Here is a 19,983-nt window from a genome sequence, read left to right on the forward strand (position 1 = left end):
GCCCCCAAAAAGTGAGCCAGGCACCTCTGTTTCCTGCTGTTTATTGACAGCCAACGGCAGCGCCTTGCCCAAACCTCCCCTCCCTGCCTGCTGGAGCCCAGCCTGGGCCGCCCACTGAGGAGAGGCCTGGGGGGACAGCTGGGCACGTCCACTTACAGGGAAACACGGGGTGAGACAGCGGGAAGGGGCCCTGCACGCACGGACGCCACCTCCGCCAGCCGCCTCCGCCCGCCCCACACCACAATCGCTGGTTTTCGGCATTTTTAAAATTTTTTTTTTTAAGAAACGTCAAAGTTGTGCCCAACACTGTGGATCAGCAAACACGATAGAGACCAGTCAGTACTTCTTGGAGGGAGCAGGGACAGAGAGAGGAAAAGGGAGGGTGAGAATGACCACACGACACAGCCTTGGACCATGAGCAGAAGCGTCCGTGGGAACTCCGGCGGGGTGGACAGGCTGCCTGCGCAGGCCCCAGAGGAGGCCAGGCACGCCCTCAGAGGAGCTGCAAGCCCCTGGCCTGGCCTGCTACGTGCCCTGCTTCCACGTGGCCGCCACACTGACACACCCACATTCACCACACCCACCCGCGCCCCGATACAGCCACGCCAGGAGGAGGACATGGCCGCCAAGAGCAAGGCACAACCTCGAGTTCTTGGGGCGCAGAGAACTTAGGAGAGAAGCGCAGAGGAGCCCCCGCCTGAGCACCCGCCCCGGGGCCCCAGCCTTCCACCTGTGCTAGCGGCCTGGGGCCTCCACTCTGGCCGGAGGGAGGAAGGACCGCAGGCAGACGGCCTGGTCCTCTTAACAGCTTTTGTCCGGAGCTAGACTCTTGTCCTTTCAGTTGGTAAATGGTTTTCTATAGAATCAATAATATTTCTTTCTTTAAATATATATTTGTTAAAGTTATACCTTTTTGTTTCTCTGGGGAAATCCGCCTCAGCTCATTCCCAATAAATTAATACTCTTGATAGCTTATATTCTGGGGGTGCGGTGGGGCAGGGGGGCCCTGACCCTGGTCCCCTGTCCCTTGTGCTGCGCCTGAGCGGCTGACCGGGCGTCCCGATGGGCAGTTCTGTGCTGGGCCCGGGCCTGTGCGCTGCCCCATCCCTGGTCCCGGGGCGCCCTCCCCTTCCGCACAGGCAGGAGGCCCAGCAGGTATTGCACGAGGAGCAGCAGGTGGGGAGGACGCGTGGGGGCGGGGTCTGCCCAGAGCCCTTGGAGCCCCCGGCCAGGCGGTCCCCGGTGGGCGCCCCGGCCCGACCCCAGGGGCCGGAGTTGTGCTTGTGCGGGGCCCTGCCCGGCCGCTCGCGCCGCGCCCAGACGCGCCCATCCTGAGGTATAGGTCAGTGTGCGGGGAGGGCCCGGGCGGCGCAGGCGGGCCCGGCGAGGCGGCGCTCACTCCAGCATGGCGTCCAGCTGGTCGGCCAGGTCGTCGAACATGCTGCCGATGTCGTCCAGGATGCTGCCCGTGCTCTTTTCCGCCGCCGAGTCGCTGCGGGGCGCGCGGCGCGGGGCGTGAGCGGGCGGGGTGGGCCTGGCCACGCCCACTTCGGTCAGGACACGCCCACAGCCCGCATCTCCGTCGGGCTCCGCCTACCGCACGATGACCTCGACCGAGCCCCGCTGACGCCGCGCCTGTCCCTACTGAGCCCCGCTCACGCCACGCCCATCTCTACCAAGCCCCGCCCACCGGCTGAGCCCCGCCCTCCGCCCGCCAGGCCACGCCCCGCACCTACCGCGGGCCCTGCGCGTCCTCCTGCCGGATTTTCTCCTCCACCGCCTGGAGCGCCGCGGCCAAGCATGCGCTTGTCTCCTCCAGCTTCTGCCGGGCGCTGTCCCCGGGCGAGGCGCCTTCGGTTGGGGCGGGGGGCGCGGCGGCGGCAGCGGCGGCGGCGCGCGGGGGCTTGGCTGGCACGTGCAGCGCGGGCGCGCCGGGGGACGGGGGCTTGACAGGGCTGGTGCCCAGCGAGGGCGGCGTACCGGGCGGCTTGGCGAGGGCGGCGGGCGGCTGGCGCGCGGGCGAGGGTGCGGGCGAAGGGCCAGCGCTGCCCGAAGGCAGCCCCGCGGCCACCTTGGCGGGCTTGGGCGCCGTGGGCGGCGGCGGCGGCTTGGGAGACACGGGCGGCGGTGTGCCGTGGGCGCGCTTCACCTCTGCGGGAAGGACCACGCTGGCACCAAGCGGACACGAACCCCGCCGCCGGGCCCCCTGCCCCGGCCTCCCGCGGCCTACTCGCGCCGCTGCCTCCCCAGCGGACCAGGAAGGACCTTGCTCACCTTGCCCTGGATGCATGAGAGGGTCTGGGGACACGTTCCCACCCCACCTGGGCTTCCATCAAACCCAAGAAAAGGAAAACCCCGCAGACCACCGAGTAGAGAGGTGGAGCAGAGTCCTGCCGCCCCCTCACCCCACCCTGGCTGACCCCATGCGCCTACCTGGGCTGCCAGGGCCTGGCAGCGGCACCTTCTTGGAGGTGGGTGTGGGCGAGCCCTGGATCTTGGGCATGGGCTGCGTCAGGACTGGCTTGGGAGAGACAGGCGGCTTGGCCGGCTTCCGGGCTTCGCCCTCGGGCGGGGGTAGTGGGGGTAGGTGCGCCAGGTCGGTGGGCGGGGGTTCGGCAGGCGGGGGCGGTGGGGGCAGCTCCGGAGGCCCAGCCTGCTCCGAGGCCGGTCGGCGGCGCACGGTGCCAGTGCCATTCTGGTACACGGACAGTGGTGGTGGTGGCTCAGGCCCGGCCTCCCGCTCCTTGGCCTTGGGCCGGCGCTTCACCGTGTCAGACTCGGTCAGGATGAACTTGACGTTCTCCTGCTGGTTCTGCTTGGCCCGGATGCGCCTCTTGAGTGTGGCGCTGGCCTCCACCCTGGCTAAGGGCGGGCCCTCAACACCTGCCTCGCCCTTGGAGGGACCCCGAGGCCGCTGCCGGCCAGTGCCATCCTCCACAAAGAGCCCTGGGTCTGCCGACTCCCCAGGCGCCCGGCGGGCAGTGGCCAGAAGTCCAGTGACTGGCCCGCTGAGCGTGCGGCGCCGGTTCACCACCTCCCCGCCAGGCCCGATGGCCTCTTTGTGTTTCACTGAGGCCAGCACGGTGGCCACCCGACCCGGCTCTGGGCTGGCAGGGCGGGGAGTGGGGTGGCCCTCGGGAGGCCTGCGGGCAGCCCGGCCCCCACCCCCAATGGAGGACAGCTCCAGCATGGCCGCAATGCTCTTCACACTGCCGGCACTGCCCGTGTCCACACTGCCGGCCAGGTCACTGGCCCGCCGGCACTGTGCCCGGACCCCCAGCAGGCCATCTTCAGGCTCAGCGTCCGGCACCGGCTCATCCGCCAGGTTGGCACTGGCCAGGGCCGAGCTGGAGCGCTTGGGCGGGGGCGGCGGTGGCCCCTTCTTTCGGGGCCGCACAGCGAAGGACTGGCTGCGGTTGACGTTCTTGTCGGCACCTGCAGGCGCCCTCACCGAGTGGCTGCGGCCCACGCGCCGCTGGACCGTGGCATAGGGGCCCGCAGCAGTAGGCACCAGCAGCTCGTCCCGCTCCGGCTCGCTGTCAGACGCTGCGTAGCGATTCAGGCTGTGGGCTCGCTTCTTGGGCCGCCCCGGCTCTGCGTCAGCCTCGGGGGGCAGGCACAGTGTGGGCACAGCAGTCGGCACGGGTGGGGGCGCAGGCCCCGGGGCAGCTGGCCCCACCTCGCCCTCCACAGGCTGGGGCAGCACATAGGCAAAGCCGCGGTGCGTGGGTGACTGAGGCAGGGAGCGGGGTGACATGGGGCGCTCTGTTGGCGGCAGCAGCTGCGGGGTAGGCTTCACCTTGGCTGTAGCTGGGGCTGGACCATGAGGTCCCCCAAGGGCCTGGGGAGAGCCTGGTCGGGTTTTGGTGGGAGTCTGCGGGGGCGTGAAGTGGCTGGTGCCTGGTGGGAGGACCTGCCGTGGCTTGCCAGGCACAGGGGGCACGCTGGCCCTCTTGACGCTGTGACCGTGGCGGCCTGGCCTGGCCTCCTTGGGCGGGGTGCCGGGAGCCGGGCCTTCATCCAGCAGGTACTCCTGGCTTCGAGACATGGGGCTGCTGGGCCCAGGGGGCCCGTCGCCCAGCAGCTCCTGTGAGCTGCTCATGTGCCGTGCCCGACCACTCAGGCTGGACTCCTGCCGTGTGGTGGCCCTCGGGGTGGGTGGCAGATGGCTGGAGGGCTTCTCAGCTGTGGTCCCCACCTCAGCTGGGCCAGTCATGGCAGCCTGCAGCTCATCACTGAGCTCGCTGTCCTGGAAGGTGGTCATTTTAGGGGACTGGCAGTCGGCCGGTGTGGGCTCAGGCGGGGGTGGAGACTCAATGGCCATCACTTCAAGTGACTGGGGCGCCTTCCGGCGCAGGGGGCCCCCCTCATACTTGGCATATTCAGCCTTCTGCAGCTCTGCCAGCTTCCTCACAGCCAGCATCAGCTTCTTCTGGTGTCCTGAGTGGGGCGCAGGGGGCAGGTCAGGTGGACCAGGAAGTGGAGGGCAGGGGCTGGGCTAGGGCAGGGCTGGGCTGGGGGCTGGGGCTGGGAGCTGAGGGCAGGGGCTGGAAGCTGGGGCTGGGGCTGGGGCCTCACCCAGCTTGGTGATGCCGATCTCCTGCAGGTCCTCCCAGGTGATATCAGTGATGAAATCGATGTTCTCATAGCCATTGTCCACCAACACCTTGTAGTACTGGGCCAGGCCGATCATGGACAGCCACACGGCCAGGTTAGCCTACAGAGCAGAGACACAGAGGGGCCACCTGGGCTGGCTGCCCGCACCCTGCCCATCTACCTGGAGCTGGAGGAGGAGGGGGCACGGGGCCAGCAGGGCACAGACAGACAGAAGGACAAACGGATAGGCCAAAGTGTTGGCACCAGAAATGTAGGCAGAGCCTCGGCTCAGGCAGCAGACACCGCATGCCACACATCGAGCACATGAGAACGCACACGGCTGACTACGTCCATAGGACGCCCTTGTCGGGGGGCGCAGAAGAAGGCACTTTCCCACCCGGCCAGGCAGCCACAAGTACAGCACCATGGGGAGACACAAACACACCCCAGAGTCGTGGACACAGACACACGGGGCCACACCTGGTATAGGAACACGCATAGGACTTGCACGCTGCGCTCCCAGCCAAGCACAGGCACCAGCACCCCATCCCGTGTCACACTCTGACCTCTCACCCACACCAGACACAGGGCCACACACATGCCACACAGCCACAACACACACACGTGCCAACACCCACATCGGTCTGCACCGAGAAACACCCGATCACTCCCCGAGCGGCATCCAGGCGTCCACACTCCCAGCTGGAATTCACTCATGCACCTGCTCTTGGCATACTCAGCCACCCCCAGGTGGGCGGCAAGGCCTGTGGGACCCGGACCTGACCCCCAGGAGGACCCCAGAGCCACCAATTGAGTGGGGCAAGGCAGGGTGAGTGCAGACCCACACGCCAGGTGGCTCTTGACAGCCACCAATCGCCTCTCCCACTGGGAGCCCAGAACTCAGTGTGAGACCCAAAGAGTCCACTTGGGTTGGGCTAGGCCTGGGCCCACCTTCTTCAGGCCCAGAACCATCCCACTGCACAGGCACCTCCCTTTTTGTTTTGTTTTTTGAGACGGAGTCTTGCTCTGTCACCCAGGCTGGAGTGCAGTGGCACGATCTTGGCTCACTGCAAGCTCCACCTCCCGGGTTTACGCCATTCTCCTGCCTCAGCCTCCCAAGTAGCTGGGACTACAGGCGCCCGCCACCACGCATGGCCAAATTTTGGTATTTTTAGTAGAGAAAGGGTTTCATCGTGTTAGCCAGGATGGTCGCAATCTCTTGACCTCATGATCTACCCTCCTTGGCCTCCCAAAGTGCTGGGATTACAGGCTTGACCGCCACACCCATCCGCACCTCCCTGTTAATGACCACTGGCCATGGCATGTGCAAGTATCGCCGAAAATGGGGTGTCAGCTATTGGTGAGGGCCACACGTGCGGTAGAGCGCATGTGCACGCACGAAGTTGGTGGGCGCCTGCAGGGTATTCCATGCACGCCTGCTGTGCAGGGGCTGGCACGTGCCTGGGTGCGTGTGAGCATAGCCCCTGCAGTCTGCATGTGAGTGGCAGTGCTTGGAGGCCTGGTGGCTGGGGGTCTCTGTGGGGCAGCTTGCATGTGCAGGGAGTCCTGGTGAGAGCATGGACGTGGGGAGGGTCTCTCCTGGCTTCAGGCTCCCTCAGCTCCGATGGCCCCTGGACAGCATCACCTCGCCTCTGCCCCAGTGACAGAACAGGGGCTGACTGGGAGGCTCCCTGCTAGCAGGACATCCTTCACTCTCCTCTCCCTCAAGACCCTGAGGGTGGGTGGGGGCTGTGGCCAGGGAGGCAGGCTCTCTGTCTGTCTGCCCGTCCTGGGCCCAGCCCCTGGGGTGCAGGTGGCCTTACGGGTTTGTGCTCAGGCAGCCAGTCGGGGATGCTTAGGCCGCTGATCTCTGCCGCGATCTTCTTCCGGTGGCCCGGCTTGGTGACACCAATGGCCGTGAGGTCCTAGGCAGAGGGGAGGCTTGTCACCTGGGGGCTGGGCCCGTCTGTGGGACGCAGCTGGCACCGGTGGCATGTGGAAAGCTCACCTCGGGGGTCATGCGGCTGATGGTGGGCAGGTCGTAGCCAGCGCTGATGAAGTTGGGGGCGTAGAGCTGCAGCTGGAACGCGGTGAGCCATTGGCTCACGGCCTCGGCGCTCTGGAAGACACAAGGCACCCACTGCAGGCTCGCCTGCCTGGCTGTGCCCTGCCACCACAGCGCCTCCTTCTCCGCTTGGCCGGCCAGCCGCGCAGCTGCTGTGTCCGCTGTCCGCTGCTCCATCTGCAGCAGGCCCCGGTGAGCCTGGCCCGTGAATGATCCTCAGTCCACAGTCCCTGAGGCGCCTCCTGGAGCATCCTCCACCCTTCTGCCTTCTGGGATCTCCACTGGGGGGGCGGGGGGGCTGCTGCTGTCCGCCACATGCCTCCCTGACTGTCCCCTGCTCTTGCACCAGGGACGCCCCGCGCCATCCTGGGGAGGCAGGTGGTGTGGCCCCTTGGGAGGGGGCTCCAGGAAAGGGGCCTCAGTCTGGACCAGAAGGTAGGCTCTGTGCCCACAGGCAGGGGCACCTTGCCTACTCCACTGTGCAGGACTCAGCCAGCAGCTTACGCCTCCCCAGCACGCAGGTGCACTCACACACCACACGCCGCGCCCATGCACGCACTGCACCGTCTCATACCCAGCCCCTTCCACCTGTACACAGACACGTGTGTCCAGCTCACAGTCACACCATCACACACACACCCTGCACACACACATGCACACATGGAGGCACAGGTTGGCCCACACGCACAGCCTGTACAACGACGACACCCATACACGCAGGCGGACACACACAACACACACAGACTGACAGACAGAGGAGAGGATCTGGCCTGGCAATGCCCCGATCCCACCGCAGCCAGGCCAGGCAGGCTGTGTAGGCACCCGTCAGCCCATCGGCCTTACAGCCTCTCCCCGGAGCCCACACTGGGAGCACCCCCAAGCCCTGTACCTTGCCCTCCGATGCTGGCTCCAGCTTCTTGGGCGGCTGCTCCCCATAGATCTGCCCTGCATGGGCCACTGGAGGCTGGGACCGGGCCGCACCTGAGGACGAGAGTGGGTGGGGGACAAGAGCTGTTGGGCTGCTTTCCTCTGTCGGGCTGTGCGGCAGCATCCTTGCTCTTACCTGCAGAGCCTTCTGGAGGCTTGGCGGGGCTGTCCCCTGGGCTGGACTCGGAGACAGACTTCTGGGAAAGCACCGTTGCCAGGAGCTGCAACCCAGAAACACCGGCTTGTCGCCTGCTCCCAGCCCTGGCCAACCTAGCCCCGACCACCACCCCACCTACCTTGATACCCTCAGAGCCTGCGTGTAGGGTGTGGCCCCCGCTGCCCCGGCTGCCAGCCACGCCGCTAATGCTGCCGCTTCGGTCCCCACCTGCCAGCGTGAGAGAGCAAGATGAGGCCAGTGCTGGCCCCTGCCTGGCCCCACAGTGGTGCCTTGTGGAAGTCCTGCCACCTCTGCCCTTCAGGGACCCGGCTTACCTGCAAAAGGCTTCCTCAGCACCCAGATCTCCTCTAGGGGTGCAGAAGGTCCCGATGAGCTGCTTCCCTGCGGCAGGCTTGGCTCAGTGCCTGCTCGGGAACCTGTAGGTCGAGCACAGCCTCCTGAGACCTGGGCCAGCGAGGGCGGGTGCTGACACAGGGGAGGCGGGGCAGAGGCCGGGCAGCCACAGCAGGGGGGTCCTTTCTGCCTGCTGTTGTCTCCAGGGAGCTGAGAGCCCCGAGGAAGATCCCTCCCCCGCCAGACGTTTAGAGCAGGAGAGAGGCAGAGGCAGCCAAGCCTAGGCATCCTGCTGGTGGCCCTGGGGTCCTGGGGGCAGGGGGCCAGAGACTGCTGGGTCGCCTGAACGTCTCTGTACTGGGGAGTGGGGGGAAGGCAAGAAGAACCCCACAAGCTGGAGCCAAGGCTCCCACTCAGGAGCTAGATGGCCGTGACCGGGCGCTGGCCCTGCTTGTGCATCTCCATGTCCTCCATCAGGAGTAAACGGGCCCCTGGTCCCTCAGAGCCACCACGTGGGGCTTCACAGCCTGGGTCCCTGGCCTAGTCCCTCTCCTCAGCCTCCTGTTCCTCAGATGTGCCCAGCTCTTGCCTGCCTCAGCGCCTTTGTTTTTTCCCTTTTTTCTTCACCAAGAGCAGACACTTGAGTGCCTTTGTTGTTATCATTATTATTTTGAGACAGAGTCTCGCGCTGTCCCTCAGGCTGGTGCAATCTTGGCTCACTGTAGCCTCCACTTCCCAGGCTCAAGCAACCCTCCCACCTCAGCCTCCCAAGTCGCTGGGGCCATAGGCGCACACCACCATGCTTGGCTAATTTATGTTTTGTAGAGATGGAATCTCACTATTTTGTCCAGGCTGATCTCGAACTCCCGGGCTCAAACAGTCCTCTCGCCTTGGCCTCCCAAAGTGCTGGGATGACAAGCCTGAGCCACCACGCCTGGCCCCGCCCCCCTTTAATGCACAGCTCCTGCCACCTGGAACCCACCAGCCTCTCAAGGCATTCTCTGGCCTCCTCTGACTGCCTCATCTCAAGCAGGCCCTCCCTGTGCTCCGGGTCACTGGTAAGTACATGTCCTTTCATGTTTACTTCACTGTCCCCTGCCCCCTCCTGCCCCAGGGTGAGCTCCTTGGGAGTTGGGTCCCCATCTGTCCTGGTGGCCAGTTCAGAACCAGACGTGGTGGCACACAGTGCTTGGTGGAATGCACAAAGGAACAGGTTGGGAACGGATGAGGAGACGGCTGCTGGGGCACCCTGATGCTCCCCACTCAACCCCACGCTGGCACCCAGAAAACCAGCCCTGCTGGGCCCCCACACGCTTAGCATGCTCGCTGCTTCCAGCCCCCAAGCCCAAGGTGCGCGGCTCCTGCCTGCGCCCCAGGGTGGGGTGGAACTTGCCTGCTCGCTTGACGATGGCCTCGCCCAAGGAGGACGGGAAGTAACCCACCCGGTCATTACCCGTCCGGTTGTCATGGATACAGCCCTTCCACCGGCCATCCGGATGCTGCTCGAGGACCTGGCCAGTAAGGTGGGGGGCGCTCAGGGAGATGCCCCATTTCGCAGTCTCCTGCCCAGTGCCCCCCAGTTGCGGCAGGACGGCGGTGTTCTGGGGTGCACACGCCCAGATGCTGCCCCCTCCCTGCCGAGACAGCCCCTGAGGCCATGCTTACTGTGATGATGTCCCCCGCCTTCACATTGAGGCTGGTCAGGTCGTAATTGTTGCAATAATCCTTGGTCGCCCGGACCTGCAGGGCCGCCGAGGCCTCTGGGGATACAGGAGGGGGCCCCCCAAGTCCTGCGGGCTGATCTGGCCCAGCCCCAGCCCCAGCCACTGCCCCTCTGCCCTGCCTGGGCCCACCTCGCAACAGCTGCTTGATCTCCCTGCTGGCTTGGGACGTGGTGAACTGGTGCACGATGTCCAGGGCTGTCTGGCTGTAGGTGTTCCTCACGTGGGCATTGATCCCGCTCTGCACATGTGAGAGGTGAGGCCCTGTCAGGAGCCCCTACAGCCCACTGGGCCCAGCACCCCTGGCCCCCACACTCACATCCAGCAGCAGCCGCACCACCTCTGTCTTCCCGCAGAGCGCAGCCTCATGCAGGGCCGTGCCGGACTTGGTCTGGCGGTTAATGTCGATGCCGGCTTGGAGGAGGAGCCTGGTGGGAAGGCAAGGTGGACAAGGCGGGGCCTTCCAGCAGGAGGCCGGCCCCAGCACCCCCAAGCCAGGCCTCCATTTCCAGGTACCCCAGCAGTCTGGTTGGGGGCTGAGGACCGTCTAGCCCTGCCCCGTGTCTCTGACATTCACTGAGTGCTGAGCGCTTTTCCTTGTACTGTTTTTTTTTTTTTTTTTTTGAGATGGAGTTTCACCCTTGTTGACCAGGCTGGAATGCCATGGTGCGATCTCGGTTCACTGCAACCTCCACCTCCTGGGTTCAAGCGATTCTCCTGCCTCAGCCTCTGGAGTAGCTGGGATTACAGGCACCTGCCACCACGCCCAGCTAATTTTGTATTTTTAGTAGAGATGGGTTTTCCACCATTTTGGCCAAGTTGGACACAAACTTCTGACCTCAGGTGATTCACCCGCCTCGGCCTCCCAAAGTGCTGGGATTACAGGCGTGAGCCACTGAGTCCGGTCTGCTTTTTCTAAGACAGGGTCTCACTCTGTCACCCAGGCTAGAGTACAGTGGTGCAGTCATGGCTTACTGCAGCCTCAAACTCCTGGCCTCAAGCAATCCTCCTGCCTCAGCCTCCAGAGTAGCTGGGATTACAGACATGCATGCTCATTTCCAGCTTTTTTGTTTATTTGTTTTTGCCTTTATTTTTTGTAAAAACCAAGTCTTGCTGTGTTGCCCAGGCTGGTCTCAAACTCCTGGGCTCCTGTGTCAGCCTCCCAAAATGCTGGGATTGCAGCATTTTGAACCACCGCACTCAGCCACTTTTATTTTATTTTATTTTATTTTGAGACGGAGTCTCGCTGTGTCTCCCAGGCTGGAGTGCAGTGGCGCGATCTCGGCTCACTGCAAGCTCCGCCTCCCGGGTTCACGCCATTCTCCCGCCTCAGCCTCCCAAGTAGCTGAGACTACAGGCGCCCGCCACCACGCCCGGCTAGTTTTTTTTTGTATTTTTAGTAGAGACGGGGTTTCACCATGTTAGCCAGGATATGCCACTTTTAAAAAAAAAAGTAGAGATGGGGTCTCTCTCTGTCACCCAGGCTGGAATGCAATGGCACCATCCTGGCTCACTGTAGCCTCGACCTCCCAGGCTCAGGCAATCCTCCCACCTCAGCCTCTCAAGCAGCCGGGACTACAGGTGTGCATCACCACACCCAGGCTGCAGTGCAATGCACTGCATTTTTTGAGACAGGGTCTTGCTCTGTCACCCAGGCTGGAGTGCAATGGCACAGTCACCACTCACTGCAGCCTCAGCCTCATGGGCTCAAGTGATTCTCCTGCCTCAGCTTCCCAGTAGCTGGGTCTACAGGTGTGTGCCAACACATCCGGCTAATTTTTTTTTTTTTTTTTTTGTGAACTCCCAACCTCAAGCCATCCTCCCTCCTTGGCCTCCCAAAGTGCTGGGATCACAGGTGTCAGCCGCCGCGCCCAGCCCACAGTGAGCGCTGCTGAAGGGCCCTCCCTGTGCTAAGACTTCCCAGCTGTTATCTTATCTGATGCTAGCGTAGGCGCTGCTTTGAGCCCCACTTTTGGATGGGAAAGTGAGGCTCAGGGAAGTTCAGCACCTCCTCGAGCGCACCCAGGAGCAACGGGGCCGGGACAGAGAAGTCACAGAAGCCCCTTTCCCAGCTGCTCCAGCTCATACTGTACATGGGCCCTGGAGGCCATGCCAGAGGCCTGACCAGGGACCTGGGACCCTGCCTGCTCTTGCCCCATCCCCAAGCCAGAAGCTGGTGCCCTGAGCCCCAGGCTGCTGCTGAACCCTGGGGACCCTAAGGCTGAGGCCCTCCCTGCCACCGGCTCTACCTGATGATGTCGATGTGGCCATTCTTGGCTGCGAGGTGCAAAGGGCTGGTGCCGTTGGGGTCGGTGGCATCTCCCGGGCGGGGCTCCAGCAGCGCCGCACACATGTTGCTGCTGAGGAGCAGCTGGACCACCTTGAAGGAGGGGTCAGGGTAGGGGGGCCCTGATGTGGGGCTCCCCAGCCCCACCCCACGGAGCTCCACGGGAGACTCACCCCAACGCGGCCGAACTCGCAGGCCAGGTCCAGGGGCGTCTTCCCCGAGTTGTCCACCATGCACGGGTTAGACTGGTGCTGTAGCAGCATCTCAGACTGGGGACCAAGGGCGCAGTCAGGCCCGCACATCCTCAGGCTGCGCTGCCCTGCCCGGACTGCCCCGCCCCTGCCCCCGCCCCTACTCGGGCCTCACCACATCATAGTGACCATGCTGGGCTGCCAGGTGCAGGGGGATGTGGCCCTCATCAGACGGGATGTTCACGGCCGAGCCCGCCTTCAGCACCAGCTTCATGGGCTCCTTCCGGCCCTGCCAGGCCGCATAGTGCAGCGGCCGCATGCCTGGGGGGCGGGGGGATGCTGAAAGCTGACCTTTGACCCCAAACCCAACTCTGGAGGATGGGGGCTGCTGGGACCTGACCCCTGACCCCAAGGCCAACCTTAGGGGGTGGGAGGGTGCTAGGAGCCGACCCCTGACCCCAAGCCCAACTCTGGGAGGTGGGGGGAATGCTGGGAGCTGACCCTTGACCCCCGAGGCTAACCCTGTGGGTTTGGGGGTTGCTGGGAGCTGACCCCTGACTCCAAGCCCATCCTTGGCCTCCAGGACCCTGATCCCAGGAGGACCTGCCTGAAATCAGACTAAGACCCTGGGCTGAGACCTCAGCCAAGGACCCATGCAGGCCCTGGGGAGCCCCCCCTCACTTCCCCCACCCCAGTCCCCACTGGAGGCCCCTGGGCCAGTCTTGCCTTTGTTGTCCTTGATGTCCACGGCGGCCTGGGCCTCCAGCAGCAGGCTGATCAATTCCGTGTTGCCGTTCAGGGCCGCGTGGTGCAGAGCCGAGAAGCTAGCATGAGCAGAGGACACATGGAGCAGAGGCCCCGGCGCCCCGGGCACCCTGCCCTCCCTAGGAGCCGTCCTCCCTTCCAGGCGGGAACCGCCTGGCTCAGAACTCACCCATCTGGGTCCTGGAAGTTGACATTGATCTTCTTGGTGGAGCCTAGGAGCTCTGGGGATGGAAGGAGACTTGGTGAGGGGAGGCTGTGCCAGCCCCTCCAGGTGGCCTGAGGGCAGGGAGAGGGTGCCAGCCATCTCCCCGGCAGGCACAAAACTGCTGGGCTCTCAATCTGCAGACACTCACTCGTCCACTCGTGCACTCATGCGTTCAGCTCTGCCCCGCACCCCGCCCCAGGTGCCAGCTGCTCAGGACTTGGTGTCCCATTGCCGAGATGTGGGGGTTCACAGTACTGAGGACTCCGGCCTGGGGTCCTTGTCCCCACCTGGGGATAGGAGGCAAGGCTGTGCACCCACACCAGCACACACATGTGCATGCACACCCCTCCCTTAGGACACTGGCTGGGCACCTGCCAATGTGGGAGGGAGAGAGCCGGCCCAATCTGTCTCTCAGAAGGATCCAGATGGGGCCGGGGGTGGCCAGGGAGGCTGGAACACCCGGAAATGGGGGTATCTCTGGGGGAGGATCTGCGTCTCCACCGTGCAGCACCCCCACTGCCAGCCCTGGGCCACAGCCAGTGTGGATGAGCAGAAGTGGGAGGCAGGCGAGTGGGCTGGCACCTCTGAGCGACCTCACGCGAACGGCCGCCTCCTCCCCAGCGACTCAGAGCACCTGAGGCCAGAGGGGCCCATGCCCTGCCTTCAGGGCACCAGTGTCCTCCTGGGGCCCCCCGCATCCTGGCCTCCCCCAGCTGGCTGCCAGAGGAGGGAAGCCCACCGATGCCCTCCCAGTGGGCGCTAGTCCAAGCAGACTTGGGCCAAACCCCCGCCTATCTGGGCCGTGGTTACATAACCCATTTGTGGGTCAGTCACTCTGAGAGGGGAGCTGGCAGGACAGAAGCCCCTTTGTCCAGGCCCAGGACGGGGTGGGGGCGGGAGCTGAGGGCAGGGGAGTTGAGGGAGTCGAGGCACAGGGCTGGCTGCAGGGCTTATACAGTGGCCCACAGCAGCCCCCGCTGCCCCGGCCTCGGTCCCAGCCACTGGACGCAGGGTGCAGGTCCCCTGATGACCCACGAGACTGGCCAAGGGAGCCAGACAGCTGTGAATTCGAATCTCTACTCTGCCACTCACCAGCCTGTGGCCTTGGCTGCCAGCGCCCTCCCTGAGCTGGAGCCGCGGGTGCTAATGGCCTCCCAGAGGTGTGAGAGCATTTCCAGACATAAAGCGTGCAGGGCCTGGCACAAGTCAGGACTTGGTGTGTGGCGATTACTAATATTAGCTGTACAGGAATCCCACCCCCACTTTTCTCCAGCCAGGGGTTTCTCCTGGCAAGCAAAGGCGTCTCCAGCTTCACTGGCCCCTCCCCCACTGCTCAGACACTGCTGGTGCCAGTGTCCCTTTTGGTTAGTGGCAATGCCACCCTTCCTGACCATGGCCCAGGCCAAAACCTTGGAGCCAGCCCTGGGGCCTTTCCTGTACACCTATAGCTTGCCTGTCAGCTCTGCCTCTCAGACATCCCCAGAGCACACTTGGAACCCTAGCCCTTCTCCCTGCGGCCACTGTCACCGACCTGGTCCAGGCCGGTATCTCTGGCAGGATTAGTGCCATCCCCTCCTCACTAGTGTTGCTAAGGTCCTCCCACATCCCTTGGTCCAACCTCCACACCCACCCTAGTTGGGAGTCCCTGGGAAAACATGAGTCAGGCTCTGTGCCATGGCTCATGCCTGTAACCCCAGCACTTTGGGAGGCTGAGGTAGGAGGATCACTTGTGGCCAGGAGTTCAAGACCAGCCTGGCCATCATAGCAAGACCCCATCTCTACAAAAAATAAAAAAAAATTAGCCAGGCATGGAGGCGTGTGCCTGTGGTCCCTGCTACTAGGGAGGCTGAGGCGGGAGGATCGACTGAGCCCAGGAGGTTGAAGCTACACTGAGCCGGGATCGCACCACTGCATTCCAACCTCCTGGGTGACAGAGCAAGACCCTGTCTCAAAAAAAAAAAAAAAAAAAAGAGAGAGAACATGAGTCAGATCCAGCCACTCCTCTCCTGAAGACCCCCTGGCAGCACTGGTCTCACTGGGAGGGGAGGCCGACACCGGACAGCGGCCATGCTGGGAGGGGAGGCCGACACGGGGCAGCGGCCGTGCTGGGAGGGGAGGCCGACACCGGGCAGCGGCCGTGCTGGGAGGGGAGGCCGACGCTGGGCAGTGGCCGTGCTGGGAGGGGAGGCTGAGATTGGACAGCGTCCGTGCGTGGGGCTCCTGTTTTGCTCTCAGTTCTCATTACTTCCACCATTACTGCTGTAGCTACACAGGCCTCCAGACGTTCCTCTAGCATATAGTCTGCCCTGCCCAGGGCCTTTCCACATGTCCTGTGTGCATGTGTGGGTTCCTCTTCCCTAGTTAACCCCACAGCCTCTCTCACGTTTTTCAGGTCCTTACCCACACAGGCTGCTCACTCAGCATGCCCTCCCCATCTGAAGTGGTGACCCGGCCCGCCCCGCAGCTGCTGTGCTTGGCTCTGCAGCCCTCATCACCACCTGCCACGTCCACCTCCTTCTGCTCTTGCTCCTACCTATCTCCATCATTCAACTACCAGCACCAAGGGGACAAGGGCCCTCATCTGTTCTGCTCACGAAAGAATCCCCAGTGGCTAAAACAGTGCCCCGCGCAGATGAGGTGCTCAGTCAGCAGCAGACTGGACCGATCTCTTCATCCCCCACACCCTGCCTGGCTGCCGAGGGGACTTCATGGGCGTGTGGCCTGTGCTTGGCTCAGAAGGACCCCATGCCTGCGGATGCTCTCCTGTCACCATATTGAAATTCTTTTTTTTTTTTTTCTGTCTGGAAACAAAGTTTCATTCTTGTTGCCCAGGCTGGAGTGCAATGGTGCGATCTCGGCTCACCACAACCTCCACCTCCTGGGTTCAAGCAATTCTCCTGTCTTAGCCTCCTGAGTAGCTGGGATTACAGGCATGAACCACCACGCCCAGCTACTTTTGTATTTTTAGTAGAGACGGGGTTTCTCCATGTTGGTCAGGCTGGTCTCCAACTCCTGACCTCAGGTGATCCGCCTGCCTCAGCCTCCCAAAGTGCTGGGATTACAGGCAGAGCCACCGTGCCTGGCCTGAAATTCTTATTTTTGAGCAAGGGGCCCTGCGTTTACATTTTGCATGGGTACCTGGGAATTATGTCGTAGGGCCTGCCACCATCCCTTACCATTAGCTGAAGGGAGCGCAGGTGTCACTGTCCCGTGCATCCCTGCCAGGGCCACACTCAGGAGGTTCTCCCCCCAGAACACTGAGCCCCGCTCTTCCCAGCTCCAGGGTAGCCAGCCCTCAGCATGTCCCCAGGATTGCCCAAGCCAGGCCCTATCATCCCTCCCCCAGCTAAGGCAGCCAGAGTGGAAACCACCTTCTCACCCAGCCACACCTGCAGGGGCTGAAATCTCGGGGGGCTGGAGGTCAAAGCCCAGAAGGTGACAGCTGCTAGTGGGGGAGGATGTCTCCCTCAGGAAGGGGACCACCCCCATGTGAGAAGGAGTGTCTTAGTAAAGCCATCTCATCCCTCTCCCCACCCATGGTCTCCTCAAGGGGGAAAATGGCTGAAATTGGATGGAGGGAGCTTGAGGTCTTGGGACATGCTAACCCCAATTCCTGTGGGAGACAGTGGTTACCCAGGAAGGTCCCAGAACTGAGAAGGGCCTGGGGCTGGGGGCTGTTTCACCTGGAAATGGGTTCTCTGGATGAAGCAGGAGCGAGCATAGCTGGAGGGGACCATGGCCAGAATGAAAGCCCAGGAGCCCCCCTCCCTCTCCATGAGGTCCCTAAGCCCTGTGACTCTATGACAGTAAAGCTCTTACCCCTGACCAGCCCTCTCACTGCTATCCTGAGCATGTCCCCAACTCTGGGATCCGGTTCATACCCCGGGCTAGAAGGGAGCTACTAGGGGGCTATTAGAAGGTGAGAGGAGGGCGGGGCGCTGGCCCTCGGTGCTCAGGGGCGTCCTCCAGGGCATTCTCAGACCTGCCTCCACGGACAGGGGGCCTCCCTGGATAGGGTCTGGGTCAGAGGGAAGAGTGGGTCCCTCCCGACCAGCAGGAGGCCAGCCCCTGCCCCGGCATCTCCCCCAGAACAGGCTCCTCTTCCGCTCAAGGACAGCTGCTAAGTGTGTGCATGCGGGCACGGGAGGCTCCCTTCAGGGCGGGGTGAGTGGGGGGCTGGCTGAGCCTGGGGTGACTCTGGAGAAGGCGGTGGAGGGAAGGGGCCGGGCGCCCAGAGGGGACCATGGAAGTAAAGCTCATGGGGATAGCCCTGGGCTCAGGGCGCCCTGGAGGACACTGCTGGACACCCCCCACCTCGTGGCCCAAACTCAGCTGTACTTTACTGAATCAAAATACATCTTACTCCAAAGCAGGCCAGCGTTGCCATGACGACGGAGCTAATTCATGGAGGGATTTCTCCTCTGATTTATTACACCCGCCCCTGTGAGTCAGAGAGCAGGAGCCGGGGCCAGAGCAGGTGTCTCTCCTGCCCCAGAGGCCAGGCAAGACAGGCAGAGACCCAGGTGAGGATGGAAGCCCCCAGAATGGCCACAATAGAAGGGAGGAGGAACCTCCCCAGAGCTGAAGCCCCAACTTCCCCAGCCCCTGGACCTGGGCCGTCTAAGGCTGCGGTCGTTGCTGGCATTTACTGAACACTTACTGAATGCCTGGGCTCCAAGCGCCCAGGCTCACTGATCTTAGGACCCGGCTGTGAGGCTGACATCCCATCCTACAGACGAGGAGACTGAGGTCCACCGAGTTGAAGCTGTCTGTGTCCAAGGTCATGCGACCACTAGGTGGAAGCCTTTACCTTGCCTTCCCTCTCAATCCCTACACCTGATCTCCAGGCTCAGCTGAAGCTACCTCTGCCCACAAGCTCTCCCTTTCTGAGCCCAGGGACCTGAAATCAGCTCGGGGGCCAGCCTGCAAAGGCACCGGTGTCCCCTTTCTCTTACTGCACACAGTGGACAGGAGCTGGCCAGTCATGGGCCGCTGGTAAAGTGCAGGAGTGGGGGGGTCCTCCTGGGACTCTAGGTTCCCCCCACCGACCTCCCAGAAGCCAGTGCCAGTTCTTGGCATCCCTCTGGAGGAAGGGGAGGAGGACTCCCTGTCTTACAGTCTGTGGGGGTGGAGGGAGGAGGGAGGACGCCCAGACCCCACATGCCGACCTGCAGAGCCCTGTCCGTGCCTACACAGGTGCCCTGACACACTGACACGGCTATACGTGCGCAGCCGCACACGCGGCTGGTCCACACGCCCATCCATCCATCTCCCGCGGCCCCCAGGGAGGCTACGCGCTGAGCCAGGATCAGTGCTGGGATCAGGGCTCCAAGCTCCCAGCCCTTTCCTGGGGCCCCCACAGGGCAAGCTGGGGATAGCCAATGGTGGTCCCCCACTCCCTCATGGCCTCCTTTCCCAGCAGGGAAGCTGGGGACCTGGGTCGGCTGGAGCTTGGCTGAGCAGGGCCCCAAGCCCTTGCCCCCAGGCCGGCCCTGCCTGGAGTCCAGCCTGCCCTGGGCTGGGCGACCTTGGGCCTCCGCTCTCCCATAAGTAAATGGCCCCCCACCGGCCATGCCAGGGCAGCCACACCCCCAGCGTGATCCTGCCCCCCACCTTCCCTGCAAAGCGTGTTATTAAACGTGGGGCGGGGAGGGGGTCTGCCAGGGACTGTCAGCTCCCGGGTCGCCCCTCCCCGCAGGGGCCCCCTCACTGTCTGCCCGGTGCGTGTGGTGGGGGGGGGCATCCGCCTCGCCCTTTGAAGGCCCCAGCAGAGACCTCCAGCTGTCAGCCCGCAGCCTGAGAAGGGAGGGGGACGGAGGTAGGGAGGGAGGGATGCGAACGCCCGCGGCCCGGGAGGCGGGTGCCGCCAGGTGCCCGCTGGGGGGCTCAGGGTGACGGCCGGCTCTCCGGGCCGCCCCATCTCCAGTGCTGGGGACAGCGGGTGGGGGGCACGGACCGAGGGTCTAGGCGCTGCTGGCCCCGCCCCGCCCCCGGGGACCCGACAGCGTCCCCTCCCCGCCCGGCGCCGGGAGGGGTGGGGGGCTCTGCGCCGGGGAGGGGCCCCCGGGGCTCCCGCCCGCGCCCCGCGCCCCCGGCACTCACTGGCCTTCCCGGGCCGCGGCCTCTGCAGCAGCCTCTGCGCGGTCCCTACGTCCTCCGCCTTCACCGCCTGCACCAGCTCCTGCTCCTTCCCCATGGCGCGGCCGGGGCCGCAGCGACGCGGCTGCGCTCGTGCGCTCGGCGCGGCTCAGAGGCGGCGGCGGCCCCGCGGCACCGGCCGCCTCCCGCGCCGCCTCCTCGCCGCCCGCCGCCCCTTCGCCCTCCTCGGGCTCCGGCTTGGGCTCGGGCTCCCGGCGCGGAGGGGGCGGGGAGCGCGTCACGGGCGGGGGGCGGCCCGGGGGCGGGGGCGCGCGGCGGGCGCGGGGCGGGGGCGCGGCACCTGGCGCCGCCTCCCGGACGCCGGGGTCCGCTCCCGGGCCGCCGACCTCCGTCAGCCCGCGCCGGCCGCGCGCCCGGGCCCGTGGCTCCGCCCTCCCCGCGCCCGCCCCGGGACGCCCCCTCCCCACGTGCGCGCCGCGCGCTCAGGCCAGGCCTTTGCAGACGCGGGCGGCCTGGGGCGGCTAGTCGGGCTGGGGACGCAGCTGCCGGGGGTGCACTCGGAGCCCCGACGCGGCGGCGGCGCGGGGCTGAGCCCAGAGAGGCTTCCAGAGGCTGC

The 19,983-nt window shown here is 64.4% G+C and overlaps 1 protein-coding gene across 3 annotated transcripts; it reads right to left on the reverse strand.

Annotated features, from left to right (window-relative positions):
* Positions 1 to 25: 25 nt before the first annotated feature.
* Positions 26 to 19,626, reverse strand: LOC105485811 (CASK interacting protein 1). Of its 3 annotated transcripts, XM_071083924.1 has the most exons (21): positions 19,371 to 19,483; positions 13,417 to 13,555; positions 13,233 to 13,284; positions 13,025 to 13,122; positions 12,474 to 12,619; positions 12,281 to 12,376; positions 12,070 to 12,200; positions 10,140 to 10,248; positions 9,953 to 10,061; positions 9,765 to 9,859; positions 9,493 to 9,610; positions 8,081 to 8,182; positions 7,885 to 7,973; positions 7,725 to 7,809; positions 7,551 to 7,642; positions 6,605 to 6,715; positions 6,420 to 6,521; positions 4,579 to 4,717; positions 2,434 to 4,440; positions 1,737 to 2,151; positions 1,255 to 1,492 (listed from the first exon to the last, which is right to left on the reverse strand). In XM_071083924.1, the coding sequence occupies exons 5-21, from the start codon at positions 12,615 to 12,617 to the stop codon at positions 1,396 to 1,398; spliced, it is 4,041 nt and encodes a 1,346-aa protein (XP_070940025.1). In that variant the 5' UTR covers positions 12,618 to 12,619; positions 13,025 to 13,122; positions 13,233 to 13,284; positions 13,417 to 13,555; positions 19,371 to 19,483; the 3' UTR covers positions 1,255 to 1,395. The 3 variants fall into 3 exon arrangements, with proteins under 3 accessions (XP_011746612.2, XP_070940025.1, XP_070940024.1); XM_011748310.2 differs by lacking the exon at positions 13,417 to 13,555 and having other exon boundaries at positions 26 to 1,492; positions 19,371 to 19,626; XM_071083923.1 differs by lacking the exons at positions 6,420 to 6,521; positions 6,605 to 6,715; positions 13,417 to 13,555 and having other exon boundaries at positions 19,371 to 19,520.
* Positions 19,627 to 19,983: the final 357 nt, after the last annotated feature.

Source organism: Macaca nemestrina, chromosome 18 (assembly GCF_043159975.1).
Source record: "Macaca nemestrina isolate mMacNem1 chromosome 18, mMacNem.hap1, whole genome shotgun sequence".
Taxonomy (NCBI): Eukaryota; Metazoa; Chordata; class Mammalia; order Primates; family Cercopithecidae; genus Macaca; species Macaca nemestrina.